Source organism: Podarcis pityusensis (genome assembly GCF_964106645.2).
Source record: "Podarcis pityusensis genome assembly, chromosome: 2".
Taxonomy (NCBI): domain Eukaryota; kingdom Metazoa; phylum Chordata; class Lepidosauria; order Squamata; family Lacertidae; genus Podarcis; species Podarcis pityusensis.
The window spans coordinates 56,342,221-56,367,282 of NC_138029.1; the positions used below are offsets into that span (position 1 = coordinate 56,342,221).

At 44.2% G+C, this 25,062-nt stretch overlaps 1 protein-coding gene and 1 long non-coding RNA gene across 2 annotated transcripts in view; one reads left to right on the forward strand and one right to left on the reverse strand.

Moving 5' to 3' along the window:
• The window catches only part of LOC308472429, a 33,351-nt gene extending 31,690 nt beyond the window's left edge, over positions 1-1,661 (reverse strand). Inside the window, exon 1 of the long non-coding RNA XR_013983508.1 lies at positions 1,537-1,661. This is a non-coding gene — a long non-coding RNA (uncharacterized lncRNA). The remainder of the gene's footprint in view (positions 1-1,536) is intronic.
• Positions 1,662-1,807: 146 nt separating this feature from the next.
• Positions 1,808-20,137, forward strand: SPRY4 (sprouty RTK signaling antagonist 4). Its single transcript, XM_080997280.1, has 2 exons — positions 1,808-2,005; positions 16,275-20,137. Exon 2 carries the CDS (start codon positions 16,321-16,323, stop codon positions 17,212-17,214), a length of 894 nt encoding a protein of 297 aa, XP_080853406.1. The 5' UTR covers positions 1,808-2,005; positions 16,275-16,320; the 3' UTR covers positions 17,215-20,137.
• The last annotated feature ends 4,925 nt before the right edge of the window (positions 20,138-25,062 follow it).

The following is a 25,062-nucleotide window of genomic DNA, read 5'->3' on the forward strand; positions in this document are numbered from 1 at the left end:
GAGCGCACAACCCTAGAGTCGGACACGACTGGCCCGTACAGGCAGGGGTACCTTACACCCCACTCCATTAGCCACAAGTGTATTTATTAAGGCTGCTATCCTGTGCACACTTTCCTAGGAGTAGCCATCATTTGACACAGTCAGACTCAATTTCCATGCAGACACGCATAGGATTAGGCTGTAAACCTCAGACTGCTTTTTAAGTTTTGGTTTTCTAAAAAAGAGATTCATGACACCCTTTATCCCACACGCTTCTCAGTAAAAACAGCATTTCCTTCCCATAACAGCTATGGAAAAGTCCTGCTTCCATTAGTGGCACCAGGGCTGACACAGAAGCCAGATCTCCCCAGAGAAGGCTCTTCATAGGGGTAAAGGAGAAGCAACTACACCACTAGGTTTCATTCAGGTTTGGTCTACTTGTTATATCTGGTCTACATAGAACTGTCCATTTGGGCAATGTAAGTTATCAATGAAATTAGTTAACAAGGACACACACACACACACCCCCTACGGTTAACACTATATGGTTATAGGGATAACACTATGTGGTATAGGGATAATGGGCGTTTTTCCTTTTTCTTTGTGTATTACAAAAAAACAATTATTTTTTTTTAAAGAGAGAGAGAGAGTTCAGCCTAGTTGGCATAGAGGCAATCCAAATTCAGAGATCCACTTTCTTCCTTATTTGCTATAACCAGAGAGCAGTTATTACGAATCTGCCCTCCTGTAAATGGGAGAGGGAGGTTTGTGGGGAGATTAAGGAAACAGTACAGTATTCCTTTTCTCCCATGCATTTTGCCTTTGAGCTCTCGCGCTCTCTCTCTCTCACACACACACACGAACCCCTTAATTGCTTTGCTGCCTGAAATTCCTCCAGGCTGATCACGGCGAGATGGATTTTCAGCTATGGTATTTTAGCCTTGGTGTGTGTGTGTCCGAACAGTTGCCTATACATGCAGAAAAGCCACTGCGCTGGATTGTTAGGCTGAAAAACGTTCGGAACACGCACCTGACAGGAAAAAGCTATGACATAAAACAAGGGAATTTTAGTTAGGTCCCTCTCTACACCCCAGTCACTTCAGCGGCCATGGGTAAATAAACAGGGCCAGGATGAGGACCCCAGCAGAACGGGCCGTCTTCTCCCCGCTTTCCTTCCAAGAGGGGGCTTCGAACCAACCCCCAGCAATGTTGCCCTTGAGCGATCGGACTCAGGCGGCATCCCCGGCGCGGCGGCCCCGAGGTCGCCCTTGGTTGTCCCCGGCCGGCAGCACCCCCAAACTCCGGGGCTAGCGAGCCTGGCAAGGGAGGCACGCCCGGCATGGGCTCGGAAAGAGCGCACGGAGCCTGGCGCTTTTACGCATCCCCAGCACCCGCTCCTTCGCTGGCCATCGGGGCGGGAGGCGCGACAGGGAGGCTCCGGCTGCAGCCAAGAGAGAAATCACGTCCTTCCCGCACGCCCGAGCTTCCCTTTCTTTTGCTCGGTTACTGTACATCCACTCCACCTCCCCCCCTCTTTCTGCTGCAGTTCTGCTTTACCTTGAAGCCCAAGGCTGGGGCGGGGGTGTGGTGCATGCGCAGCTGGCTGCAGCTGCCTCCTTTCATTCATTAAAAAAAGGCAGCCCCAGCCTACCATCCATCCTTAACTTGCAACTAGTTCCCTTCCGGCCCCCCATTCATGAATGAGAGCGGAGCATGCGCTTTGGCCCTGCAATGCCCACCCATTCATAGAATTGAGAGGACGGGCATGCGCAGACGAGGGCCTTTCCCTCCCATTCATAAAATAGCCATTTTCCCAGGCAGCAGTTGTTGCAATAGCGAGGCGAAGCGGAGGGGGAAGCGACGGCTGCTGCTGCAGCAGCTGACAGCGCAGCACTTGTAAGTCGCTCCCGGAGAAGCCAGGGGTGCTCCGTGCCAAACTGCTCCCCTTGCACGCACAGCTCGCGAACTGTCTCGGATTTAGGATTAACTCGCCTGTTGAGAGATGATCTTGGCTGGATTATTTCAAGTAAGTAAGGAATTTCATCTTTCTGGATTTAAATGCACAGGGTGAAAGAGGGGGAAAATAATAATGCCCCGTAGAGGAAACATTTTGCTCCCTTTCCTGGTTGACTTTTCCTGACCTTCTGCGAGGAAGGCGTGTGTCGCTCAGCCAAAATCGACCCACGTATCTCTCTCTCTCTCCTTTTTCTTTTTTAAAAATAAAGCCAAGTATCTCATATATATGTATGTGAATGATATCTGTGATCTGATGATGATGATTGTACAATTTGGCTTGGCCATCGCCTGCTCTTCCCGTTGCCATCTGCATTTGGGCATTTAGATAAGGTATGAGTGGACGTTGTGATCCGACTTAGAATTCTCTTCTTACTAAATAAAAATAAAAATCTTCTAGCCGCCCCCGCTTTCCCGGTTGAGGGGGAGTTTGTCCCTTGCTCGTGTGTGCCAGAGTGGTGGCGAGGGAACCTTTCGCTGGACGAGGGCTGGCGGAGCCCACGCGCCCCCGGCTTGACAAACGCAGCTGCCCCTGAGCGCCTTGCCGAAGGCGCTCTTCGCCTCCTTCCTCCTGCGCCTCTGCCTCGCCGGGCTGCGCAGTGGCTCCGGAGCCTCCTCTCTCTCTCTCTCTCTCTCTCTCTCTCTCTCTCTCTCTCTCTCTCCATAATAGGGCACTTTAGAAAGGCGAGCCGCTGGAGTGTCGGCTCCTGGCTGCTGACCTTTGCTCCCTCGCGTTTTATTTCATGCAACAGCCCTGCAACGACGACTACGCCTCTCTTCCTCCCACCCCACTCCCCACCGATTTGTTTTTGCTATTTTAAAGCCTCACTTCACCTTTCTGTCCATCTTGTGATGTTGAACTTGGAGAGAAACGGGGGATCAGATCTGGAATAAAACTGCGCAGGTTGGGTGCGCCAAGGGGCTCTCTCCTGGACTTGTGCGCAGCGAACCCGGAGTGTGTGTGTGTGTGTGTGGAGGGGAGAAAAGGAATATGAAAAAATAAAATAGCGCCTGGCTCTTTTGCTCAGGGCCTTCTCCACCTATGGCGTAGTACAGATCTATAGGCGAGGCTGGCGTTTGTGCTGGAAGCAGCCGTGGCGTCCCAGCGCCTGGCAAACCGAGAGGAGCCTAGAACCCCTCGCAGATTCTGGCCACCCAGGACCTCGAAGGCAGCAGCCCTGGTTGCTAGCGAGGAGGGCGAGCCGGCCTGTAGAGCTTGTCGGTGGGCGTGCAGAAGGGCATCACCGGGATGAATGCTACAGGGAGGGAGGAGAGGGGAGGAAATCAATCTCTTCTCCTCTCTTCTCCCCCTCCCCACCCTCATTTTTTTTCCTTGAGAGGAGAGCATGCAATGCATTGCAAGGGAGAGCCTGACGCGCCTGTAACCCAACCTTCCCATCGGGCCTGAAATGTCAATGTCAAAATCTCCTCTTGCTAAACTGAGGTGTGGGGGGGGGGATAAAGGACGGTTTGCTCAGCTGATTTCCACTCTGAGGTGATTTTGCTAGGGAGCCTCTTTTTAGTATCTCCGAAGGATTTCGACAGAGAAAATAATTCGCAAGGGAAAGCCAGCTGTTTGCAGAGATTTCCAAGTGGGCTTCAAAGCTCCCCTTCCTCTCCCCCAACCCCTATCCTTCAGCCTTAATCAGCATGTTCAATATTTAACATAGCTTCCTTGATGTGTTTAAAAGTAGTGTCAGCTTGTGGACTGAATGGCTATGATCTCCACCACTGGCTTCCTTTTCACCAACCCACTTGTCTTCCAAACACACACTCTCACACACACATATATATACCGGTATATGAATGGTAGAAATGGGTGTCTGGTGAGGGAGAGGCAGTTCTCAAGTTCTTGGAACCCTTCTGAGGATGTCTCCATTTGATAAATGCGCTGCTTTCTACAGCCTGCTGTGTCCCATTCATACTAGGAGCCCTAGTTTGATATTGACACGTTAAATAAAAGCACCTTTTAAAAGGAATGTCTCCTTCCCTGGAAGAAAAAAACAAAGCTGTGGCTAATCTTTGAAAGCATAAAAAACAAAAGTGTTTCTATTGAGTAATGACTAACTCTGTTTATGCAGGATGATGTTATCTTCGGAAGCCTGTTAGCATCGGGCTTCATAAAATGGCAGCAAGGAGCCTTTTTTCTTCCATTACAATATCTAGTTTTCCTCAAGTCTGGCTCAAATTGAGCATAAAATTCATTAGAGGTATTGAGAGCACCATTTACCAGGCCTGGATTCTTGTTAGATTTGCCTCTCGCTTTTGACAGATGGGAGTGTGGAGGTTGTGGAAACCTTAAAAGGCTGCTGGAAGTTTGATCCCAAACACACTTACTCAGAAGTAAGAACCACTGAGTTCAATGTGCCTGGTAAGTGTGCTTAGGATTGTGTACTTAGCACAGTCTCCTGTACTTTGGCATCTCAATAATTAAAAGTTTAAACAAAACGAAACCTCAGAGATGTTTGCCAATGTGAAATCAGGTATTGCTTGGTGCGTATATTAGAGGCCAAAAAAAAAAAAAAAAAAAAAGGAGTTCCCAGAGATTTGGCTATCCTGCCAAAAAAAAAAAAAAAAGGTCTAGCCGTGTTTGAGCTGAAATAATGCACAGTTGGCCATGATTCTCCAAAAGAGTTGTTCAGTCACTTCAGGATTTCACAATCGCCAGCAACCATTTGATGTCTTGCGTTGAGCACTCAGGTGCCTTTTCTCAAGGACCTCATCCTTCTGGTCTTGCTTATTTGTTTACGTAGTTTCTCTCCAAGAAGCCAAGGCTGCTGGGCACAAGGACCACTCGATTCCCTTGATTTAGCAGGGCTTGGAAAGGGCAAAAATGGTTGATGAAGAAATCTGATACTAGTTTGCTTTACTGTAGGGTGTTGTTTAGACCTGGTAAAATACGTGGGTTGGAAGCAAATCTTTTAATGCACAACTGCTGATACGTTTCAAGAAAGTGCTTTAATGTAGCTTTATAGTCTTTTTAACACTCTGGGATGTTTTGTGAAGGTGGATGCTCTATTTTCCTCCCAACCTCCCTTCCCCTTATCCCACAGTGCTTACATGTAATTTGAGTCTTGTTAACAGTGGCTCCTTTCCTACTGCTGGCCTGGTCAGTTCCTGAGAATCTGCTGCTTCCTTCCAGTGGAAGGTGAGCTGGGAAAGCCTTCTGATGCCCTTTAGGGTTTTCCTGCTGTGTGGTTCAGTTTTCTGCCCTTTTTATAGTCGTGTTTCAGCTTTCAAGCTCCTGTCCTCACAGCTGGAACTAGTAAAGCTAGAAGCGTCACCAGACAACACATTGCAGTGTAGACTTTTTGGTCCGATTTGGTCCAGGTAGACTTTTTGGTCCGATTCAGCAGGGGCCATCTCCTCCTTAAAGGTGCATTCCCCTGGCAACTGGAAAAACAATAACTGCATGCAGCATAATAACTCATCAGAGTTGGGAGGGATCTTGAAGGTCATCCAGCCTAACCCCCTGCTCTCTGCAGCTTGCAACTACAGCATCTCTGACTGTTGACCTTCTAGATTCTTCCTTAAAAACCTCCATAAAAGGAGAGTCCACCACTACCAGAGGCAATCAGCTCTTGGCAAGAGGACATTTCTCCTAAGCTTTCACCAAAATCTCTTCCTATTACCATTTCCATTCTAGTCCTGCCATCTGGGTTAGCAGAGTCTCCTCCATCTTCCACATGCCAACCCTTCAGGGATATAGAAATGGCTATCATGTCTCCCCTTAATCTTCTCTTTCCCCAGGCTAACTAGATCCAGCTCTCCAACTGTTCCTCATAGGACCATACAAAGTGCTGTGCAATGCAGGGAGACAGGACGTGCTTGGAAATCCAGCCGACCTTCAAGCTGGGCCCTTCTGCTTTGCTTCCAGAAGGTTTACCTGCTCAGGCATAGAAGGGAGACTACAGTCATGACCCTATCAAGAATTTTGGCTTATTGGAGTGACACCTGTTTGGTTGTGTGGGTGGGTTTTTAAAAAATGAACTCGCCATAGCATCTTTCTAGTTTGATTTTTCTCTGCAGCATGACAATTGCTTGACCCCTCTTGACAGGTAAGCTGTCTTCTGTTTTCATGACCACACAAACAATTTGCACCCTGCATTTACTCAGAAAAGCAAAGAGCTTCTCTTCAGATTCTTTCCCTGTTGCCTTGCTCGTTTCCAGAAGTTCTTTTGTTCAAGAGGAATGAATACTTTCTTATTCCCTCTCGATTCCTGCCAGGCTTCTCTGGGACATTCAGCAAGAGCAGTTAAAAGTTCCACAGCTATTGTATGTTTGCTCCGTTCAGAAGGCTTCTGCTGCTCTTTCTTGACCTGTTCTTTTTTGGGGACAACTTACAAGTTCTCCAAGCTTCCCACGATTTACATTGCTTTACATTCATAGGTACAGTGCACTCTGTTCCAAGGGCACAATCCACAATCCAACCACACTCAACGGGACTTGGAAACCCTTAGCTGAATCATGCCTGCATGTGTTGTTCGAAACATAATTCTTGGATAGTATCCTGCGAAATATGCTAGCTTCTTGCTATAGTTCGCAGTAAGGGGTGACCAAGATGGAAAAGCATAGATATGATGATGAGCCAGTGTGGTGTAGAGCTTAGAGCACTGGGCTAGAAAGACCCAGGTTCAAATCTGCACCCAGCAATGTCCTTCACATTGGGTCACTCACTGTCTCTACATAATCTACCTCAAAGGGTTGTTGTGAAGGTTAAACAGAGTGGGGGGGGAGAGCCATGTATGCCATCTTGAGCTTCTTGGAGGAAAGGTGGGATATAAATGGAGTTAATAATAATAATAATTATTAATAATAATTACAGTCCACCCCTTTTTATTATGAATATGCAATAATGTCTTCTGAACTTCTGGAAGAGGTTGAAGGGCTGGTTTCCAAAGAAATCAATCTTCTATGTGAATGTACACTCATTTTAGACTGTACATCTAATGTCCTCCGCCATTCAATTGGCTCTCCTACTATCTGCTTGGAAATTAATCCCATTCTGTTGCACGGTATTTACCCCCAAGTATTGGTGCAAGGAAGTGCAGCCTTACTTCAGCACTTTAACCTTCCTGGAAGAAAAGGGTGGTAAGAAGAAATCCAGGGCAGTCCCAGAACAGTTTATATGGTGTTCAGAGTCCCATTTTGGTGAGCTGTTGAACGGAAGGTAACTGCGTGGAGTGGGTGGACTGATGCGTTCCTGGAGGAAGGTTCTTATTTCAAAAATCCATCTCAGACCATCGAGTGCTCCATCCATTCTGAGATGTTATCACGGCCTGATCTGCCTGAGATGTTCTCATTTCTACTTCCCCTGGCATAAGAGTGGGTGAATTTCCTCATGATCTCTGGGCTTTGGTGCTCTCTGCCACGACTTAGAATTATACGACTCCAGTTTCCAGCAACTGGTTTTCAGAAGGATTGCTGCCTCCAACCATAGGGGCAGATCTCCATACATACAGAGCCATCCGTAGCCTTGGGCATTTCAGGACGACAGTCCTTTTTATTTCAATAGGCATCTCAAAGCAGTGCATAGCCTACTAGCTACCACTGTTGCACACTCTGTGTGTCTCAATAGTACACATATGCAGAAGACCCACGGAAACGAATCAAGACTCCAGGGCAGTGTGCCTGGTGGGTTCCATCATTTTTGTAACTTTCCTATTGTCAGCCCCCCTCCCCCTTTCCCCCTTTTGAGGTCTGGCCGTCTGCAGAGGCTTCTTTATTTATTCCTAGCTCTCTTTCAGGGAACTCAAGGCATCTACACAGTCTCTCCCATTTTATCCTCGCAACAGCCTTGTGGAGTAGATTCAGCTGAGAAGTAACAACTAGCCCAAGGTCACTCAGTGAGATTCATGGCTGAGTGCTTATCTGAACCCAGGTCTTCTGTGTCCTAGCGCTACGCTGACTTTTGGCTAACGTTCCATTTGTAGTTTTAAACATTTTAAAATTTAAAGCATCCCCCCCAACCTCACCCATAGTGGATTATGTAATATCAACAAGACAGACTTACAATTTAAATGGCATGTCCCAAAAGGAAAAGGGGTTCGGAGGGATGAAAAAACAGACTTAGGGACTAGTCCTTTCTTGTGAAGTTCTTGGAATGACCTGCTGGAACAGAAAAAGCTCAAGGAGAGGAGGTGCTGAAATTTGCTGGTTTATCAGGTGAGCTGGTGCAGCTCCTGCATCCCTGTAGCCTGACCAGATGGCTGCTGCTAAGTGACAATTGAGGGAGGAGCCTGACAATGTCAGTAGTGGTGGAACTCACTATCCTTCTGTTCTTATTGCACCATGTATTCATAGGCCTGGGAGCACCAAATACTTTAGCATTCTTGAAGCTAAGGAGGTGTGAACTAGACCCTTGCCTGTATGGGGGTGGGGGAGATACCTCATGTAAGTCTTTCTAAAGGAAGTATAGGGTAAATAATGAAAAGGACTATGGATTCTATCCTCTCACCTCACCCCACCCCACCGCCCCTTATAGGCTAATGAAGAGTTACGTGTTTGTAATCAGAATATATTGTTGGCTTCCCCTGAACCAAGGATTTTATTGGATGTATAGAACACAGGAAAAATACAAACAACTAATCTTCCCCCATCCCTCTTTCTTCAGAGAATATATTATTGGCTTTGGTACAATTTGGAGAGGATTTAGGTCATCTGCGACTGACAAACCTAATATAGTAAAAGATCCTGCTTTGTTTCCTTCCTATGACACAGTAAATCTTCAGGCCATCAAATCACGTTTTTCAGCAAGAAAATGTGGGTAAAATGGGAAAACAAGGATTTTAGACAGTTAAGAGATTACTTGAAGTGATCTCCCATCTCTTCCAAATGCTACAGGTTTTGTGGGAGGAAATCCAAACAGGCAGCTCTGTTCAAAAAATAACAACTACATGTATTATTAAATGCATTTACCACTTATGAGGGTCGCAGGTGGCGCTGTGGGTAAAACCTCAGCGCCTAGGACTTGCCGATTGCATGGTTGGCGGTTCGAATCCCCGCAGCGGGGTGCGCTCCCGTCATTCGGTCCCAGCGCCTGCCAACCTAGCAGTTCGAAAGCACCCCCGGGTGCAAGTAGATAAATAGGGACCGCTTACCAGCGGGAAGGTAAACGGCGTTCCGTGTGCTGCGCTGGCTTGCCAGATGCAGCTTGTCACGCTGGCCACGTGACCCAGAAGTGTCTGCGGACAGCGCTGGCTCCCGGCCTATAGAGTGAGCTGAGCGCACAACCCTAGAGTCTGGCAAGACTGGCCCGAACGGGCAGGGGTACCTTTACCTTTACCTTTACCACTTATACAGTCGTACCTTGGTTTTCGAACAGAATGCATTCCAGAAGTCCGTTCAACTTCCGAAAGCTTCAGAAACAAAGGCGTGGCTTCCGATTGGCTGCAGGAGTGTCCTGCAGCCAATCAGAAGTCGCAGAAGTCAAGTCGGACGTTCAGCTTCCAAGGCAAAGTTTGCAAACCGGAACACCTACTTCTGGGTTTGCGACATTCGAGTTCCAAGTTGTTCGTGAACTAACCCATTTAAAACCAAGGTACAAGTTTATAACTAAGCAGTTTACAACTATGAAATCAGTATATAATTAAAATACACAACAACAATTCTACCGGGTCATTAAAACATCCTTAATTAAGTTATACAACAAAACAAGCAATTAAAAAGCATGCCGGTCATAGTGGATATATTCTCCCAAGGCATTTTGTTTTTGTTCTTTATTTGTTGTAACTGGTCTAATTCTGTTCATTAAAGTTTATTTTTAAAGGAAAAAACATGGCCATTAAAACAGTTAAAAACAAAAACAAAAAACAGTTTAAGTAATAGAATAATTTCTGGACTCCTGTTTATAGTGCTACTTGTACTGATTTCATTTCTTAGGGACAGGATCCTTTCTCTTTCCTATAGGTGTACTAGGATTCCATTTTCAATCAAGTTCCATTTTAAATCAGTGAGACTTACACTGGAATACTTAAGGGCAGACACATGTGGTCTGAAACACTTCTAGAATCCTGGGGCAAGCGTTGAACTTGAGCTCAGGCTGAAGCTGGGTGTGTGCTTGATTGAAATCCTGAGGTGAAAAAATAAGTATAGATAGCAGTGGCAAAGTCTGGAGAAGTGACTCAAGGTGCTAATGATTTCGATGGTGGCTGGTGTACTCTGTCCTTTCTTGCCCCATTGCACTGACAAACAATCTATTGATGATCCCCAAAGCAAGTTTGAATCACGGAATCCAAGTGCTAGTGATTTAAAAATAGGTGGCCATGTGGTCCCTTGCAATAGCTATGCCATCCCTACATATGCCAGCTGCAGGACAGATGAGAAGTGAAGTGCTTGTGATTTTAGTCCCATGCACCTTCGTACTGCACACTCACCTTTAAACCATAGTTAGGTTTAACAGTGGTGTAAAGGGATGCTTGAGCAATGTGTGTATACAAATAGATCTTTATAAAGGCTTTAATATACCATTGCACTGTATGGCCCTGTTGAAGAACTCTTAAAACATTTCACTAGTTCTCAACTTGTGCTCTATACCTTTCAGTGTCGGAGACCTATGTGCCTAGCAGGGACACAGTTTTGTCTCCCGCATCACACACAGAGCCCAAGATCTCTGCCAGACCTTGCAAGGTGACCTAAAACACTCAGAACCTGCAAGCGATGTTAAATCTGCTTCCTCTGACTTACCAGATCAGCAAACAAATGTTTAGCTAGCAATAATGCAGTTTACAGTATGCCAGGATTTAGAATTCCTGAATAAAGCTGGGGGCTTCCAGCTGAGCTGAAACATGCAGGTGGTGAAAATGTCTAGTTTGTACTTTATATTGGAAAAGCTTATTCCACCTACATGAACATTTTATTTATTTATTTATCAGTTCACATCAGGCATGAACTGTTAGTGCCCATCTTAACACTAGATCATTGCACTCAATGTCCTGAAAGTATCTGATGTAGTTGCATCTCTTGAAGCTAAGCTGGTGCAGAATGTTCTTGAATGGGAAAAGAACACATGACTGACACCCCCTCATCCCCAAAACCACTCAGGTCAGTTTGGAGAGTTGAGTGGAATTCAGATGCAGCCTCATAAAACAATGCATTACATTTAAAATTTGAGTCGAAATGACACACCTTGTGGACAAATTTCAAGGATCTACGCTGAAAGTTGCTGAGCAAATGGAAAGACTTAATTTTAAGAAAATGGATGTATATTTGTTGCGTAGGGAGTAATTTGCTATTTTTTTCATTGTGCATAAGTCTGCAATGCTTCTTAGTTCAGGGCCATTTCAAATGTGCAAGAATAGCATGAAGTTCAGTTCTTCAGAGTGCTGGTGGAGAATTGTACGTCTGAGCATTCAGTGCTTTAAAAAAAGCAGGAAAAGATCTCTGCATGCAGAAAGCTAGCAAGTCAGGAAGAAGGCAAGGAGAAATGCACTCTAAGCTTTCCAAGTGAAACAGAAAAATGTTTTAGCGGGAAACATTCAAATACGTATTCTCCCACTTGCCTTCCAAAGTGATATAGTTTAGAATGAAGAATGACCCATAGTTGCTGCATATTTGAAATTTAGTTATAGATGACAGTTCTGAAAACCCAATGTGCTGAGGTGGTGGTGAATAGATCTAACTATTTCAATATCTTGTCAGCCAGAGCTCTATCTGCAGTTCACCTAGACATTTTGTTTCAAAAGCTATAAAATAAAATATATGTTTTCTCTCCCAGTTGAAGTTACACGCTCAACCTTTAAAATCTGGGCTGATGATTCGATCAACACCGAAATAAAGGGCAACTGGTGGGCTTGCTTAACCTCACTCCTTTTATATATTTCTGTCAGCATTTGTACCACCAACAATCAAGGCTGAAAACTAGCTCCTCAGTGGGGAAAAATTCATGTTTCTAAGCTGCATAGCATAGTTCCCTAAGCTCTATTATGGCTAATACATTCTAACCTTCAGCAAATACTGCTGACATTGGGCCTTTGAGCAAAAAGAAAATGCAAATTTCCCTGAATCCATGCTTATTGACAGGTTTTGGTTGTATGTGTATATTTTTAGATCTAGCATATTTTTTTTACAGGTTTCAAAAATTCCTAACTTAAAAAAATTAATTGACAACAAATGGGGTGGTTGTTGTTTTTTAAAGGATAATAATAATAATAATAATAATAATAATAATAATAAATAAGTAGGTGCTTGACTTTTCCTCAAAATATTGTTAAAATCTGACATTGGCATGAAGGTCAATGCCACCAGAAGTCTAGAGATAACGTCTATCTTGTTCTTGGACTTGCACAGCACATGCTGTTACCAAGCTTCCAGTATAGTGAGAACTAACCCAGAAAATTAAAGTACAATATGTCCTGGCCATGGATGGAGGTTCCTCAGCTCAGTTTCATTTTAAACCTCTGCTCTGGCCCCATCTCAGAGTTGAGGAACCCTGCAGTCTAGAAGACTCCACCAAGTCATGCTGCTGTTGTGCAGGATTATTGTTCCTCGCAGAAGGTCATGAAAATTAATTTTATTCTTAGGGTTTTTTCTCATATTCACACCGGTATGTCGCAAAGGGCTCCTCCAGATGTCCTTTTGATTGCACATTCATGAGGATTTGTGCTCCTGATGCACCTTCAAAAGTGTCAGGGTGGTCCCACGGGGTGGTCCCAGTCAGTGCGTACCCTGTAGCATCCTGCTGAAATCCTGTAACTCTTTATACAGCAAAGGTTCTGGCTTATTTTTGCTCCACATTTGTTGCACTGTAGCCCCTCCAGAGAGCAAGAACGTGCGGAGGAATCACAATCACCAGTCTGGAGGGCCCCTAAATTTGTTGGAGTTGTACTTGTTGATGATTAGCTAAGAATGTCATCTGTGCTTGTTGCTGCTACTGCAACAGCATGGCCACCATTCTGTAGAGAGGCATAAAATTCCCTATCCAGGATCAAACTCAGGAGAAACTGCCAGTTTGTGGTAGAAACCTATTATGCTCAGCACTGATTGGCCAGTGCTTGCACCATCACAAACCCACCAACCTTGGGGCCTTGTTTTGGGTAGCTCTTTAAAATGTACTTTCTTCTTTTATAAAATAAAAAGGGCCAAATAAATGTTTAAATGAATTAACCCTACTATGATTTAAAAACAAAATAGCTGGAAAGCCTGGCTGAGGATTTTGGGAGAAGGGGCGAGGTAGACAACTGCAATCAGCATTATAATTGCTGAAAAGCACATCTGCTCCAATGCATTTTGAAATGGAGAAGGGGGCAAAGGAGGAAGGCTGACTCCACAAGACAAAAAAAAGATGAGCTCTGTTTTTAAAAGTTTATTTGTTTAACAGGGATAGGCAACCTAAGGCCCTGGGGCTGAATGCCGCCCAATCGCCTTCTCAGTCTGGCCCACAGATGGTCCGGGAATCAGCGTGTTTTTACATGAGTAGAATGAGTCCTTTTATTTAAAATGCATCTCTGGGTTATTTGTGGGGCATAGGAATTTGTTCATTCCCCCCCCCCAAAAAAAATAGTCTGGCCCCCCACAAGGTCTGAGGGACAGTGGACCGGCCCACGGCTAAAAAAGGTTGCTGACCCCTGGACCTGTGAGCCAAAATCTAGTAAATCTAGTAAAGCACTGCAAGTCCCACTGATTTCATGGGGAAGAGTGTTTAAGTACGGTACATGCTTTCCTATCTAAAATAAATGAGATTTTAAAAAGTATAGGGCTGCAATCCTAGATGCATATGAGGCCCATTGAACCCCATGGGACTTATTTCTGAGTAGATTGCATATAGGATTTCACTGTTACTCTAAATGTGCTGTGTGTCTGTGTCTATATTTGGTCTTTTGAGTTATTTTTTTTCTCTGTGCGTTACTTATGATGAGACGCACTGTGCCAGTCCTCACATTTTTCTCTGGGTTTCTGAAGCTCTAGTTTTCCTCCTCTAATTGTCTCTCTCTCAGTCCTTCTACAGATTTCAACAGCCTCTCCTCTCACCCTTGGCTAGGAATGGTTTTGGTCGGCTTCTTTAAATTGTTCTTTTAAAAATATAATTAATAAATAATATAAAGGTCACAGTGAGGAAGTGGCAGCTCCACCAGAAAACAATGTGTACTCTCTAAATTTGAACCAAGCCATTTCCGCTCTTTGATTTAAGTTTAGTTGCTTCCTGTGGTTTCATGTCCTGCACTCCAGTTGAATCTCTGGATGGGCTCCAGTATAAATTGCACTCTTCCAATGAAATTAGAGACTAGCAATAGATGGGTCAGCTAGTAAACAGCATTTAAACCAAATACTATGCTGCTTGGTGTTTGGATGAAAAATAGTCTGAATATTTGAAAGGATTTTGTGCCCTCTACTCCAATTTTCAGCTAGGTCACTAAACTTTGTTTTCATCCATCCTCTCTGAAGTTAGTTTTTGCCTTCTGTTACTTTTCTAGCTCTACGTCGGGGACTAGTAATAATGATTTTAGAAACTGAAACTAAGAAGTCTGCTTTTAAGAAATTTGTATTCTGGTTACTGTTATTACTGGGAAGAGAAAGGTGAAAATGCAGAAAGCGTTGGCTGTTCAAAAACTTAATGCTAAATCACAGCTTACAAAACCTGCACTCCCTTATGCACCACTCCCTGCTTCTCCTTCAGCACAGTCACAAGTAGGAGACCAGAAGCTTTTGTTCTTATTTTAGATTTACCATAGTTTAGCTTTCAGGCTTCATGCAATCTCCGCTATGCCTTGTTGAAACAAGCCAACTTCAAACCATTGTTTATGAAGCTAACTTGCTTCAACAAAGCATAGTTAAAGCTAATCTCAGTTTAGGGTTTGGACATAGCAGTAAATTGTGGCTAATCTCTAATGGGAGTGGAAGTTTCCAATCTCCTCATGTTTGTGTTGGAGGAAGGGAGGCACAATATTGCGTGAAGATGCAGCTGTGTCCTAGTCAAGAATTTACCGATCTGAAAGTAATGGATGCTTGAGGAATGTAAGTACTCGTTATATAATTGCTCCAAATCTGTGCACCGTTCTGACTCTTAAGAGCAAATGGGCCAGAGCCGAAGTAAAAACGAGTTGCAAAATTGCTTATTGCTTCTGATCATTTGTTATACTTAAGTGAATATTTGGGGTGTGAGTTCATATGTGATTTCCACATATCAGAAGAAATGTTGAAAACTGCTGCTGTAAGCATTAGGGTGGTGTGTGTGTTCTTAGTTTTCTTTCTTGAGTGGATTAATAACCAACCTTTCTAACTCTAATGTTCAGGATGAGTGTATTTCATGATAAGATGGCAAAGCCTGACCAGGCTTTTAGGGAATAGTTTTATTTCATAGTTCACAAATTAAAGGTCGTCACCCCCCCATTTTGTATGTGTGCATATTTTAAATATCTGCTTTTAATTTGTTGGTCTGAAACTATTTGGCTCTCCAGGTAAAGAAGGGAAAGAGTGTGATACCATCTAGTTCTAGGCATGTGCAAAGAAACCCCAACAGGTCTGAGTGTTCCTCTTTCTCCATTACTAGTTAGGCAGTTCAATCCCTGAAGTGGGGGAAAGTGGGTAGATAATGCTGTATTTTTTAAAGCTAGTGTTTATAAACTGAGTTCCAGCAATGGGCAAGACTGAACAGTGTTCAGAATGAACATGTGGTCTCTTTATGGACGGTCACTAGGCTTTTTGCTGGATTGGTTGCCTTGGTGTGTTTGTTTGCATGAATGATTTGAGCGGGGGGGGGACACTTCACAAAGATAAGTAGTAAATATCTAAAAGCAGGTGTATTCATTTATTTAAGATATTTCTGTACTGTTTTTCAGGTGGCCCTCACAAAATGGTTTACATGAAATGATTGTAACAATAGGCACCAAAGTTCAGTAACATTCAATTTTTCGCCACAGCAGCAAACCACAGGAGTGTCACTTGAGCTCTCGCAGCCATCCTTCCCAGAATGCCTCGCTCTGAGGAAGGATTTCCATGGCCCTTCTTGAAAAGAGGGAGGAAGTGATGGGGGGAGAGAGCCTTGCTGGGCAGGTGGCGGCGGCAGTCGCAGCAGGGCCCTCTAGCGGAAGGCCTGGCCTTGCCCTTTGTGGTGGCAAGCATCGCTTGGAATGCCACCACAATACACGTAACATGGTCTATGTTACCATCGCTTCCACAGGGATGGCACTACAAAGAGTTACACTGCAACTGGCTCTTTGACCAGTGCTGGCATAGAAACAGCTGAAGCAATTAGGCTTCGTTGGAACTGTGACAGCAACAGCTAATGTCTGAACTCTTCCCCCCCTCCCTTCCTTCCTTTCTCCCTTTCCCTCAATCTCTTTCAGGACACTTAAAAGCCGCGTTTCTCGGTGCTGAAGGACAGCCTGAGCAATGGAGCCTCGGACGCCTCACAGCATTACTGGGGTTCCCAATTCCACCGTGGTGGTCCAGCCTCTCCTGGACAGCCGCATCCCCTACGGCAGGCTGCAGCATCCTCTGACCATCCTTCCAATTGACCAAATGAAGACCACGCACCTGGAGAACGACTACATAGACAACCCCACCCTGGCCCAGCTGGCTGCTCAGAAACATCCCCGGGGCCACCACGAGCCCACCCACCCCCCGCGATGTGAGCAGGACATCACCCACCCATGGATCTCTTTCAGCGGGAGGCCCAGTTCCATCAGCAGTAGCAGCAGCACATCTTCGGATCAGAGGCTCTTGGATCACATGGTTCCAGCCCCGGTAGCAGACCAGTCCTCCCCGAGGGCTGTCCGGATACAGCCCAAAGCGATTAATTGCAAGCCCTTGGACCTGAAGGGACCTGCTTCTCAGGAGATGGACAAGCACTTTTTGCTGTGCGAAGCCTGTGGGAAATGCAAATGCAAGGAGTGTGCCCTGCCCAGGACTTTGCCCTCCTGCTGGGTGTGCAACCAGGAGTGCCTGTGCTCGGCTCAGAACCTGGTCAACTACTCCACCTGCATGTGTCTGGTGAAGGGCGTCTTCTACCACTGTACCAACGAGGACGACGAGGGCTCTTGCGCAGACCACCCCTGCTCCTGCTCGCATTCGAACTGCTGCGCTCGCTGGTCTTTCATGAGCGCCCTCTCTCTGGTCCTGCCTTGCTTGCTGTGCTACCTGCCGGCCACCGGCTGCGTGAAGCTGTCGCAGCGATGCTACGACCAAGTGAGTCGGCCTGGATGCCGGTGCAAAAACACAAACAGTGTGATTTGCAAAGCATCACCTGAAGGGAAAGTTGGCAGCAGGCCAGGGAAGCCATTTTGATCTCTAGAGTGAGGAGGAGGGGCGGGTGGGGGTGGGAAGTGCCGAAAAACAACAGGAAAGGGAGTTTCATAACCTGCATTGTGAGTGTAACATGTCAGCCTTTTGCTTTCAACAAACGAAGGGAAATGTCTCTTTCCAGGAACTGAAGCACTTTGGGATTATTCAGGGGGTTGTGGAAGTGGTGATCTGTACTTATTATGTAGTAGGGATCTGAAGGATCTTTCTGAATATTTTTTTTTTTTTGCAGAGCAAAGGCAGAAATCTACTAGATAGGGCAATCTGAAGACTGCTTCTGTTCATTTCTTAGTCTTGGCTGCTTGCTAAGTCTACATACCACAAGAATAATTAACAGATGGGATTGGCAGGTACATCAACAGCTGAAACAGGGTTCTTATTCCTAGAAGGTGATATCCATTTCAGCCTCCTCCCCCACACTACTCCTACCTTTTATTTATTACCTGTAGACCATTGGCAATCAAGAGTTAATGTTCTCAACACTTTAGTAGGGACCCTGCCCAACCCCTCGATACCCCCTCTTAAGGCAGTTATTGAAAAAGATCCTTCTATCCATTCCCTAAGTCCTTTTCAGTCAGCCTCCATGGGCCGAAATGATGGAACTTGATAGGCAGAAATCAGCAAATGCTACTTTTTTACAGCATGGAGAGGCTGTTGCCCTTAGCTGATTGATGCATATCAAGCTACAGTTGAGGCACAGATGGAAAAGTGGGCAACCCCACCAGTTTCCTCCTCTTAAGGCCATTTTTTTCTTCGTTGCTCTCTCTCTTTTTCTTTGGCTTCATTGAGTGTATACAAAGAATGCATCTTGTCTAGGGACATGATCTGTTGGATGCTATTGGTGTGGGTGCCCCCCCCCCTGAACGATTTTGCCAGTGACAGGAAGATCTCTGACCTGCAGTCACGGATATGGAGATAATCCACTGCCTTCAGTAAGGCTACTCTTTGAGGTTTTGATTCTTAAAGTGCGCTGGCAGCCCTGGCAAAGCTTCCAGTAACAGGAGTGCTTGAGAGACGAGGCCCCTTTTCAGCCACGTGTTTCAGATGCATTTGCTTCTGAGCACACATTTAACACCAATAAATTACTTTGCCTAATCAAATGGCACATTTAGGGTATCACACAACGAGATCTTGCTAAGGCGAAGAAAAGAAGGGAAAAAAGCTTTGAAGGCACCAATATCATAAACCCTTCCATGTCAAATTGTGGCAGCCCTCCTCTCCTTGAAATAAACTATGTTCAGCTTAATTGAGCTACACATTAGTACTTACAGCATATGAGCCTAAACCAGCCTTTGGCAACCTGGTGCCCTCCAGATGTTGGCTGGGATTGATGGGTGTTGTGGTCCAACAACATGTGGAGGGCACCAGGTTGGTGAAAGCTAAGCTAAGCAATCACCTTATCCCTACATTACCCTTCTTCCACCTTGCACTCACAGGGCCAATGCAAACTGAGCACAATGCATTTGCATATATGTGGGATGGGTTCACACACACACACACACACACAGTGTATCAGTGCAACCCCAAGCTCACATGAAAGGTGGATTTGGTTTTGGCCAAATGACATTTGCTCAGTATTTAAATTCTCACTTTTATTGCTGCTGCTCAACTTTTGTCTCCTGTAAAATAACATTATCTTAGTAAATACAGAGGAATTTCTTTTAAAAAGGAAAAGAATAAGTCTGTTTTAGCATTAAGTACTTTTAGAGGAGCATGTGGAAGCTTAGAGGTGAATATTTGTTACAAACTGCCCATGATTTTCAGTAGCCAACAGTTTTCAGCCTCATCTATACACTGAAGGTTAGGGTTATTGCACGAGGGACTGTTAAATTCCTGTTGGGAAGAGAACAGAAGCACCTCTATTCAAGACCAATGTTCCATTCCCTTAAAGTAGATTGATCCCATTCTATCGACAACCACAAGGTGCTAAACAGGAAACAGTTCACCAATATAATAAATCAAACTGAGTGGGTATTTGTTGCATGCAAAAAGCTGAACTTATGTCTCTGCTGGTTTTATTTTTCAACTTGGAATTCCTGTACTGGAGTGATTGTGTGAAAACTGCCTTGTTTTAATTAGGCAAGCAGTAGGCAAAACCACACTGTCATTCTCCAAGCAAATCAGATTTGTCATTTGAAATGAAACACACACTATACTGACAGTAGCAAACCATCGTTTCCCCCCCCCCCCCATTTTGCTTTTACTCATTGGGGGTTGACTTCATTTTTTGAGAACTGTATATATTTATTGATTGGGAAATATTTTTAATCTTCCTTTTTATATTTATAATATGCTGGCTATGTATATAGTGTTTCACAGAAAAAGGGATGCTACACATACGTTGTCAAGATACTGATTTCTATAGTTTCGCCTTGCCAAGAACACACTGGGCACATCCACTGGGCGCATCTGCCCATAGAAGTGAATGGGAGAGACATCAAGAATGGCTTTGGTGCCACTCCCATCCATTTCAATGCAGAGTGTTTCATAAGTTCCTGTTGGGTTGCGCACAGTATGTTGTACATATATATTCTTGCACAAACTTGAGGGAACCATGCAATGGGGGAGTGGGGGGGAAGAAAGAGAAACTTAGCCAAAATACTGTTGAATGTATAAATCGCCGTAGCTTTTCAAGGGATGGTAAACCAGGCTCACAGAGTATAAGAAGCAAGCTGGGCATCCAGCCTCATACACAACACTCTCGGTTAATTATATGCTTTATTGTATCTTATGCTCCTGTTAATGTGGGACAGCCCTGATCAGGCAACTACAGATTCTAGCTGGCTTGGCTGTCCATAGCAAGTAAGCAAACTGGTGGATCAGCACTTTGCCAATTTATATATGTACATACCCACCCGGAACATTTCTATATTTCTTATACAATGTTGTTGTGTTGTTGTTGTTTTTTTTTAAAAAATGAAACCAGGCCTTTAATTTTTACTGTACATAGCTCTAAACCACTGAAATTTCTACATGGGCTACCCCCCCCCCCATTTTAAACCTGTCAAGGCCAATCTGATGTAAGTGGATCAATGTGCTCTAAAAGGCTGTGAAAGGCAAGCCTACACAAATGTAGCAGAATGAAGCTCCTTGTATCGTCCAGGCCCCCCTCTGGTGTAGCAGTCAGTCAGCATGTTTCTCCGGCTCTTTCCTCGAGGCCTAGCAACAAAGTTGACAAGTTTCATACTGAGCATTGAAAGGTTTCCGGATTAGACCAGCCCAAAAGCCTGGACAACATTACACTGTTCCTTTTAGATGGACTTGGCTGCTGTGGTAGCAAAGGATCCCTCCCGCTTAAGCCAACACACTTTTCCTTTTACGTTTTTTAAAGGCCATCTTCCACTTTTAAGGTACACACACACCCCTTTTGACATTGCCTCCAGATTCAAAACACTAAGTATTCAAAAGGTTGGATAATATGGCTGCATACATTTGAAACTGAGTGAATGCTGCACTGGCTGCACCCCCCCAAGGGCCAAAACTTATCAGAAAAGGAACCATCTTTCTTTTTAATTGTCCCAGCAGGTCAGGCTGGATCCTGGGGATGACCCCATCACTCAAGCGTTGTTGATCTTGTTGTTGTTTTGCCTTCCTGAAAACTCTTTCTCATTGCTTTAGCAAAGTAAAATATCTATTTCCTCTTCTGACCCTAGTAAATGTCTGTCTTGCAGCACTGTGCATGTTTAGGTTTATTTTTGTTCAGTTTTGCAGAAAACAGTCAAGGTTCTTCTTTACTTCTTCCATCAACTGAAAAAAAATATTGCCACAAACGTTTTCCTTTGTATAGAATATTTATTTTGAAGCTCTATTTTAATAGTATTTATTTTAGAAGTCTACTATTGTAAGAGTTCTTCTGTTTGTGAAGAAAAAACAAGTTAAACTGAATGTACTGATCTAGAAATTATATATAAAATATATATTGTTAAATATACAAAGGTCCTGTGACTTCTTTCTTGAAATACAGTTTTTGACTCTCGGTGGTGAAATGGCACATACTGGGCCATGGGTGGCAAGAGATATTCCCTGGAGACTTAGGACCAGAATTCGTAATGTCATAGAACACTTCTTTGTTTATAAACTAACTTGGTTTTGAAGCTAAGAAGCAGCACCTCTGCAGAAGGATACTCGCCGATTTGAATTCCCAACAAGGCATAGCCCAAAGGGTGTGCTCTGACATCACCCACCTATTTGCGCAATCTCAGCTGGAGTACAACCGCTGTAGAGCTGGTTATCTGAGGCTAACAATAAAATAGCACAAGAAATGAGCAAGAAGAGAAATCTTACAGGAGAACAGGCTGAGTTAAATGGCTGAGGTTTGGGGTGAGGAGAGCACAACACTCCATAAAGACTCATAGTGGCTCGTCTTGAGCCAGGTGTATGGCATAGGTCAGGAGTAGGCAACCTAAGGCCCGGGGGCCAGATGCGGCCCAATCGCCTTCCCAATCCGGCCCACGGATGGTCTGGGAATCAGCGTGTTTTTACATGAGTAGAATGTGTGCTTTTATTTAAAATGCATCTCTGGGTTATTTGTGGGGCATAGGAATTCATTTATTTTATTCAAAATATAGTCCAGCCCACCACATGGTCTGAGGGACAGTGGACTGGCCCATGGCTGAAAAAGGTTGCTGACCTCTGGCATAGGTCAAGAAAGGCCCCTATTAATGTCCCATTAAACTACATGGTAGTCTTGAACATTTCAGTTCAATATTCCCTACCAGACAAGCCATACTATCTTTGTATATGTTCACATATATAAATGATGATGCAATTTTAGTTCTACTGTTGCAATTTTAGTACTGTGGCCAGTGCTTTTCAACAAAATCAGCCACCTCACAAGTTTATTAGCAATGGTAATAAACACTATGGTGTCTGTATTATTCCCCTGTAAGAGGTAGGACTTGGCCTACCATCGCTTCTGTGCTTTTTTACCCAAAGTACATTTGCCCATATATGTAATCTAAATAATGTTTCCAAAACTCTTTTGTTATGCCCTCTAATACATGTAAAAAAAAAAAAAGGTAATAATTGAGAATGTGGGGAGAGAGGAAGAGAAACCCTTCTGAAATATCTCTCATTTTCTGAATCAATTAAATGAATGGCCGTGTTCTCTGTTATGGTTGTGTTGAGACACCAGTTTCCAAACTCCACCTTTTTTATTTTAAAAATGGCCACCACCATTTCCACCTGGTAAACAAAAGTGGTAAATAGTCCCATGAGGCCTTGTTTTAATAGACAAGACACATTACTCTTGCATGCTGCCCCTACTACACACCCCACCAAAATACTAAAGAATATGGAAGATTTAAACTGAATCTAGTGCAACCTTCCCATTTGAGAGCATTAAATATTTGTGAACAGCTTCCTCAGAGACTGATGTAACTGCTCAGCTGCCACATCCACTGATCCCTGAAGATAGTGGTCAAGATGTTTTGTGAGTAAAACATTTCCAATCGGGTTTTTTAAATGGGTCTCAGCATCTCTCCAATCAACTGAGTAGCAGGACATCTTCTTCCATTTAAACCTGCCCAAGTTTCTTCTCCTTACTGGATGTTGAGAGAAGCTTCTGGGAAATCACCTTGGGAGCCATTTGCATCCCTCTAAAGTGAACGAAAGAGTTCCAACATCTTTAAAAAGGAACGTTTCAAGCAAGCACAACAGGGTTACATCAAATTGGGTGGAGGAGAAAATAACTAGTATGCACATGGGGCAGGTACCCTTTGACCCGAATCTAATTCTCATCATCCTTTCTGGATAAAATAGTAAGACAGAAAATGCCAGAAGCTAAAGAACAGGAGGAAAGGAGTCATAAGGACAAATCATTAGAAACATTACAGAAGCCAGCAGGAAAAATACCTTTTGGAAAATACTCTTATGAGTTTATCTTTGCTGTTTGAAAACAAAAACACCTCAAACTCTGGAAGAACAAGATGCTTTACTTTTTAATTCTTTTTTATTATTACATTTATAGTCCACTATTCATCCAAGAGGCTCATGGTGGTATACATGTTTCTCCCTCTTCCAATTTTAGCCTCACAATAACATTGTGAGGTAGGTTTGGCTGAGAGATGGTGACTGGACCGAGGTCACCCAGTGAGCTTCATAGCCAAGTGGGGATTTGAACCCTGGTCTCCCAGGTCCTAGTCCAACAATCTATCCATTACACTTATGATACAGTATTTTAAAAATCACTTCTTTTAAAATAAGCCCCTAAATGGCTGTTCCTCTACATCTGTATGTAATGTTCCAGAGAGCAAAATAACAAACAAGAATCACAGAAGAATTCCATTTCTTGTCAACAAGAGAGAGCAAGTCCGCACATTTCGTCCTCCACAAACGGACTGTACTGTTATTTATATGTTGCAAAGGTGTCCTTCTGTTTCTCAGGGAGCTCTGAACTGCATTTAGCCTCACACAGCAAGCAAACCAGTCAGGCCAGTTAAGCAGGAAGGCAAACCACCAAGCCTCGCAGCTGAATGCTGCGTGGAACCAAAGCATTCCACACCACCGCATCCAGTGCTACGCTATAACTGACCATCTTAAACGAGAAATGTTAATAACGCTAGAGGCATCCATTAAATTCAGTCTTATTTGCAGGAACAACTGATGCTCTCTTGTAGTGAAGGAACCAAGCAGGGCACCCAAAAATCTCAAACATCTGGACTGTCTGGGTATATTCTGAGGTGATTCCCACCCACCTCTGCAGCCTTCCCAGCTTCCCAACTTTCTCCCTAACACCCCCACATTACCATATCGAAACCGTAGGCCGTGCCCTCACACCAAACTCATCTAGAAAGAAGAAGTTTGAAATGTACAATCATGACAAATGGGATTAATATAAGCCAACAACTTTGTGACGGGGCCAGAGGAGAAGCCCTAGGCCGCTTTGCCCCCTCTTTCCCACTTTCTCCCCCCCCCCCAGCAGTTTCTTATTCTCCCACTTTAATAAAACAATATCTACGTGGCCCGAGGCAGGTGCGATTTTCATAATTTATGGGTTTCGGAGACAGGAAGAGAGCTCCAGAGTTTTATTGTGCTTTGCTCACTAAATGGCATTCCGATTGTCTACATATCATTCTTTTAGGCTCTGGTATCTGGCAGGCGTACAAGCCCTTTTGGAACCCACCTGTGCCTGCTGCCCTCAGGCAAGGGATAATTATGAATACATCTGTATGTGCTAAGCAGGAGATGAATAAAAATTCTCCTCATTTCCCCATGTCATTAGAAAAAAACTTCCTGCATTGACACCTCTATTAGCACTCAGCAACTACAGGCTTGAAATAAACCTCCCTCCGATTCTTCCATTTATAAAAATAAGGAAATCTGCCTTCCCATCCCTAGCTTCTCTCCTCGCGTTGCTCCATGTGGACATGTGCAAATCCATCCCAGCAATTCCCAGCCTATCCATTGAAAGTCTTGAGATGCCATTTATATATTAGGAGAGTGACTCAGTTCTGTTACAAAACCTGGGGTGAGGCTGCAATCCTTTGCACACTAAATTGGAAGATGGCATGTAGTGAACAGCACAATCATGTGTGTATGTATGTCCCATCGCATCCAGCGGGGATTACTCCTAAGTATGTGTGTATAGGATCTCAGCCTTACATTGCAATCCAACCTATGTCTACCAGTGTGTGTCACTGGATCTTAATCCCAGTTAAGAGCAGGACAGCAGCTTCAACCACACATTCACTTCAAACAAACAGAAGTTACATTGTGAATGAACAATTTAGGAAATAAAAAAAATATTTTTTGAAATTCATCAACAGCTGAACAGAGCTCCTGCTTGCACAGTATGAAAATAACATTGCCAGCTAAAATATGTAAACCTGAACC

What these genes read in the sequence shown, in the direction of transcription:
- SPRY4 (XM_080997280.1), top strand. Translation starts at nt 16,321, where the DNA reads ATGGAGCCTCGGACGCCTCACAGCATTACTGGGGTTCCCAATTCCACC.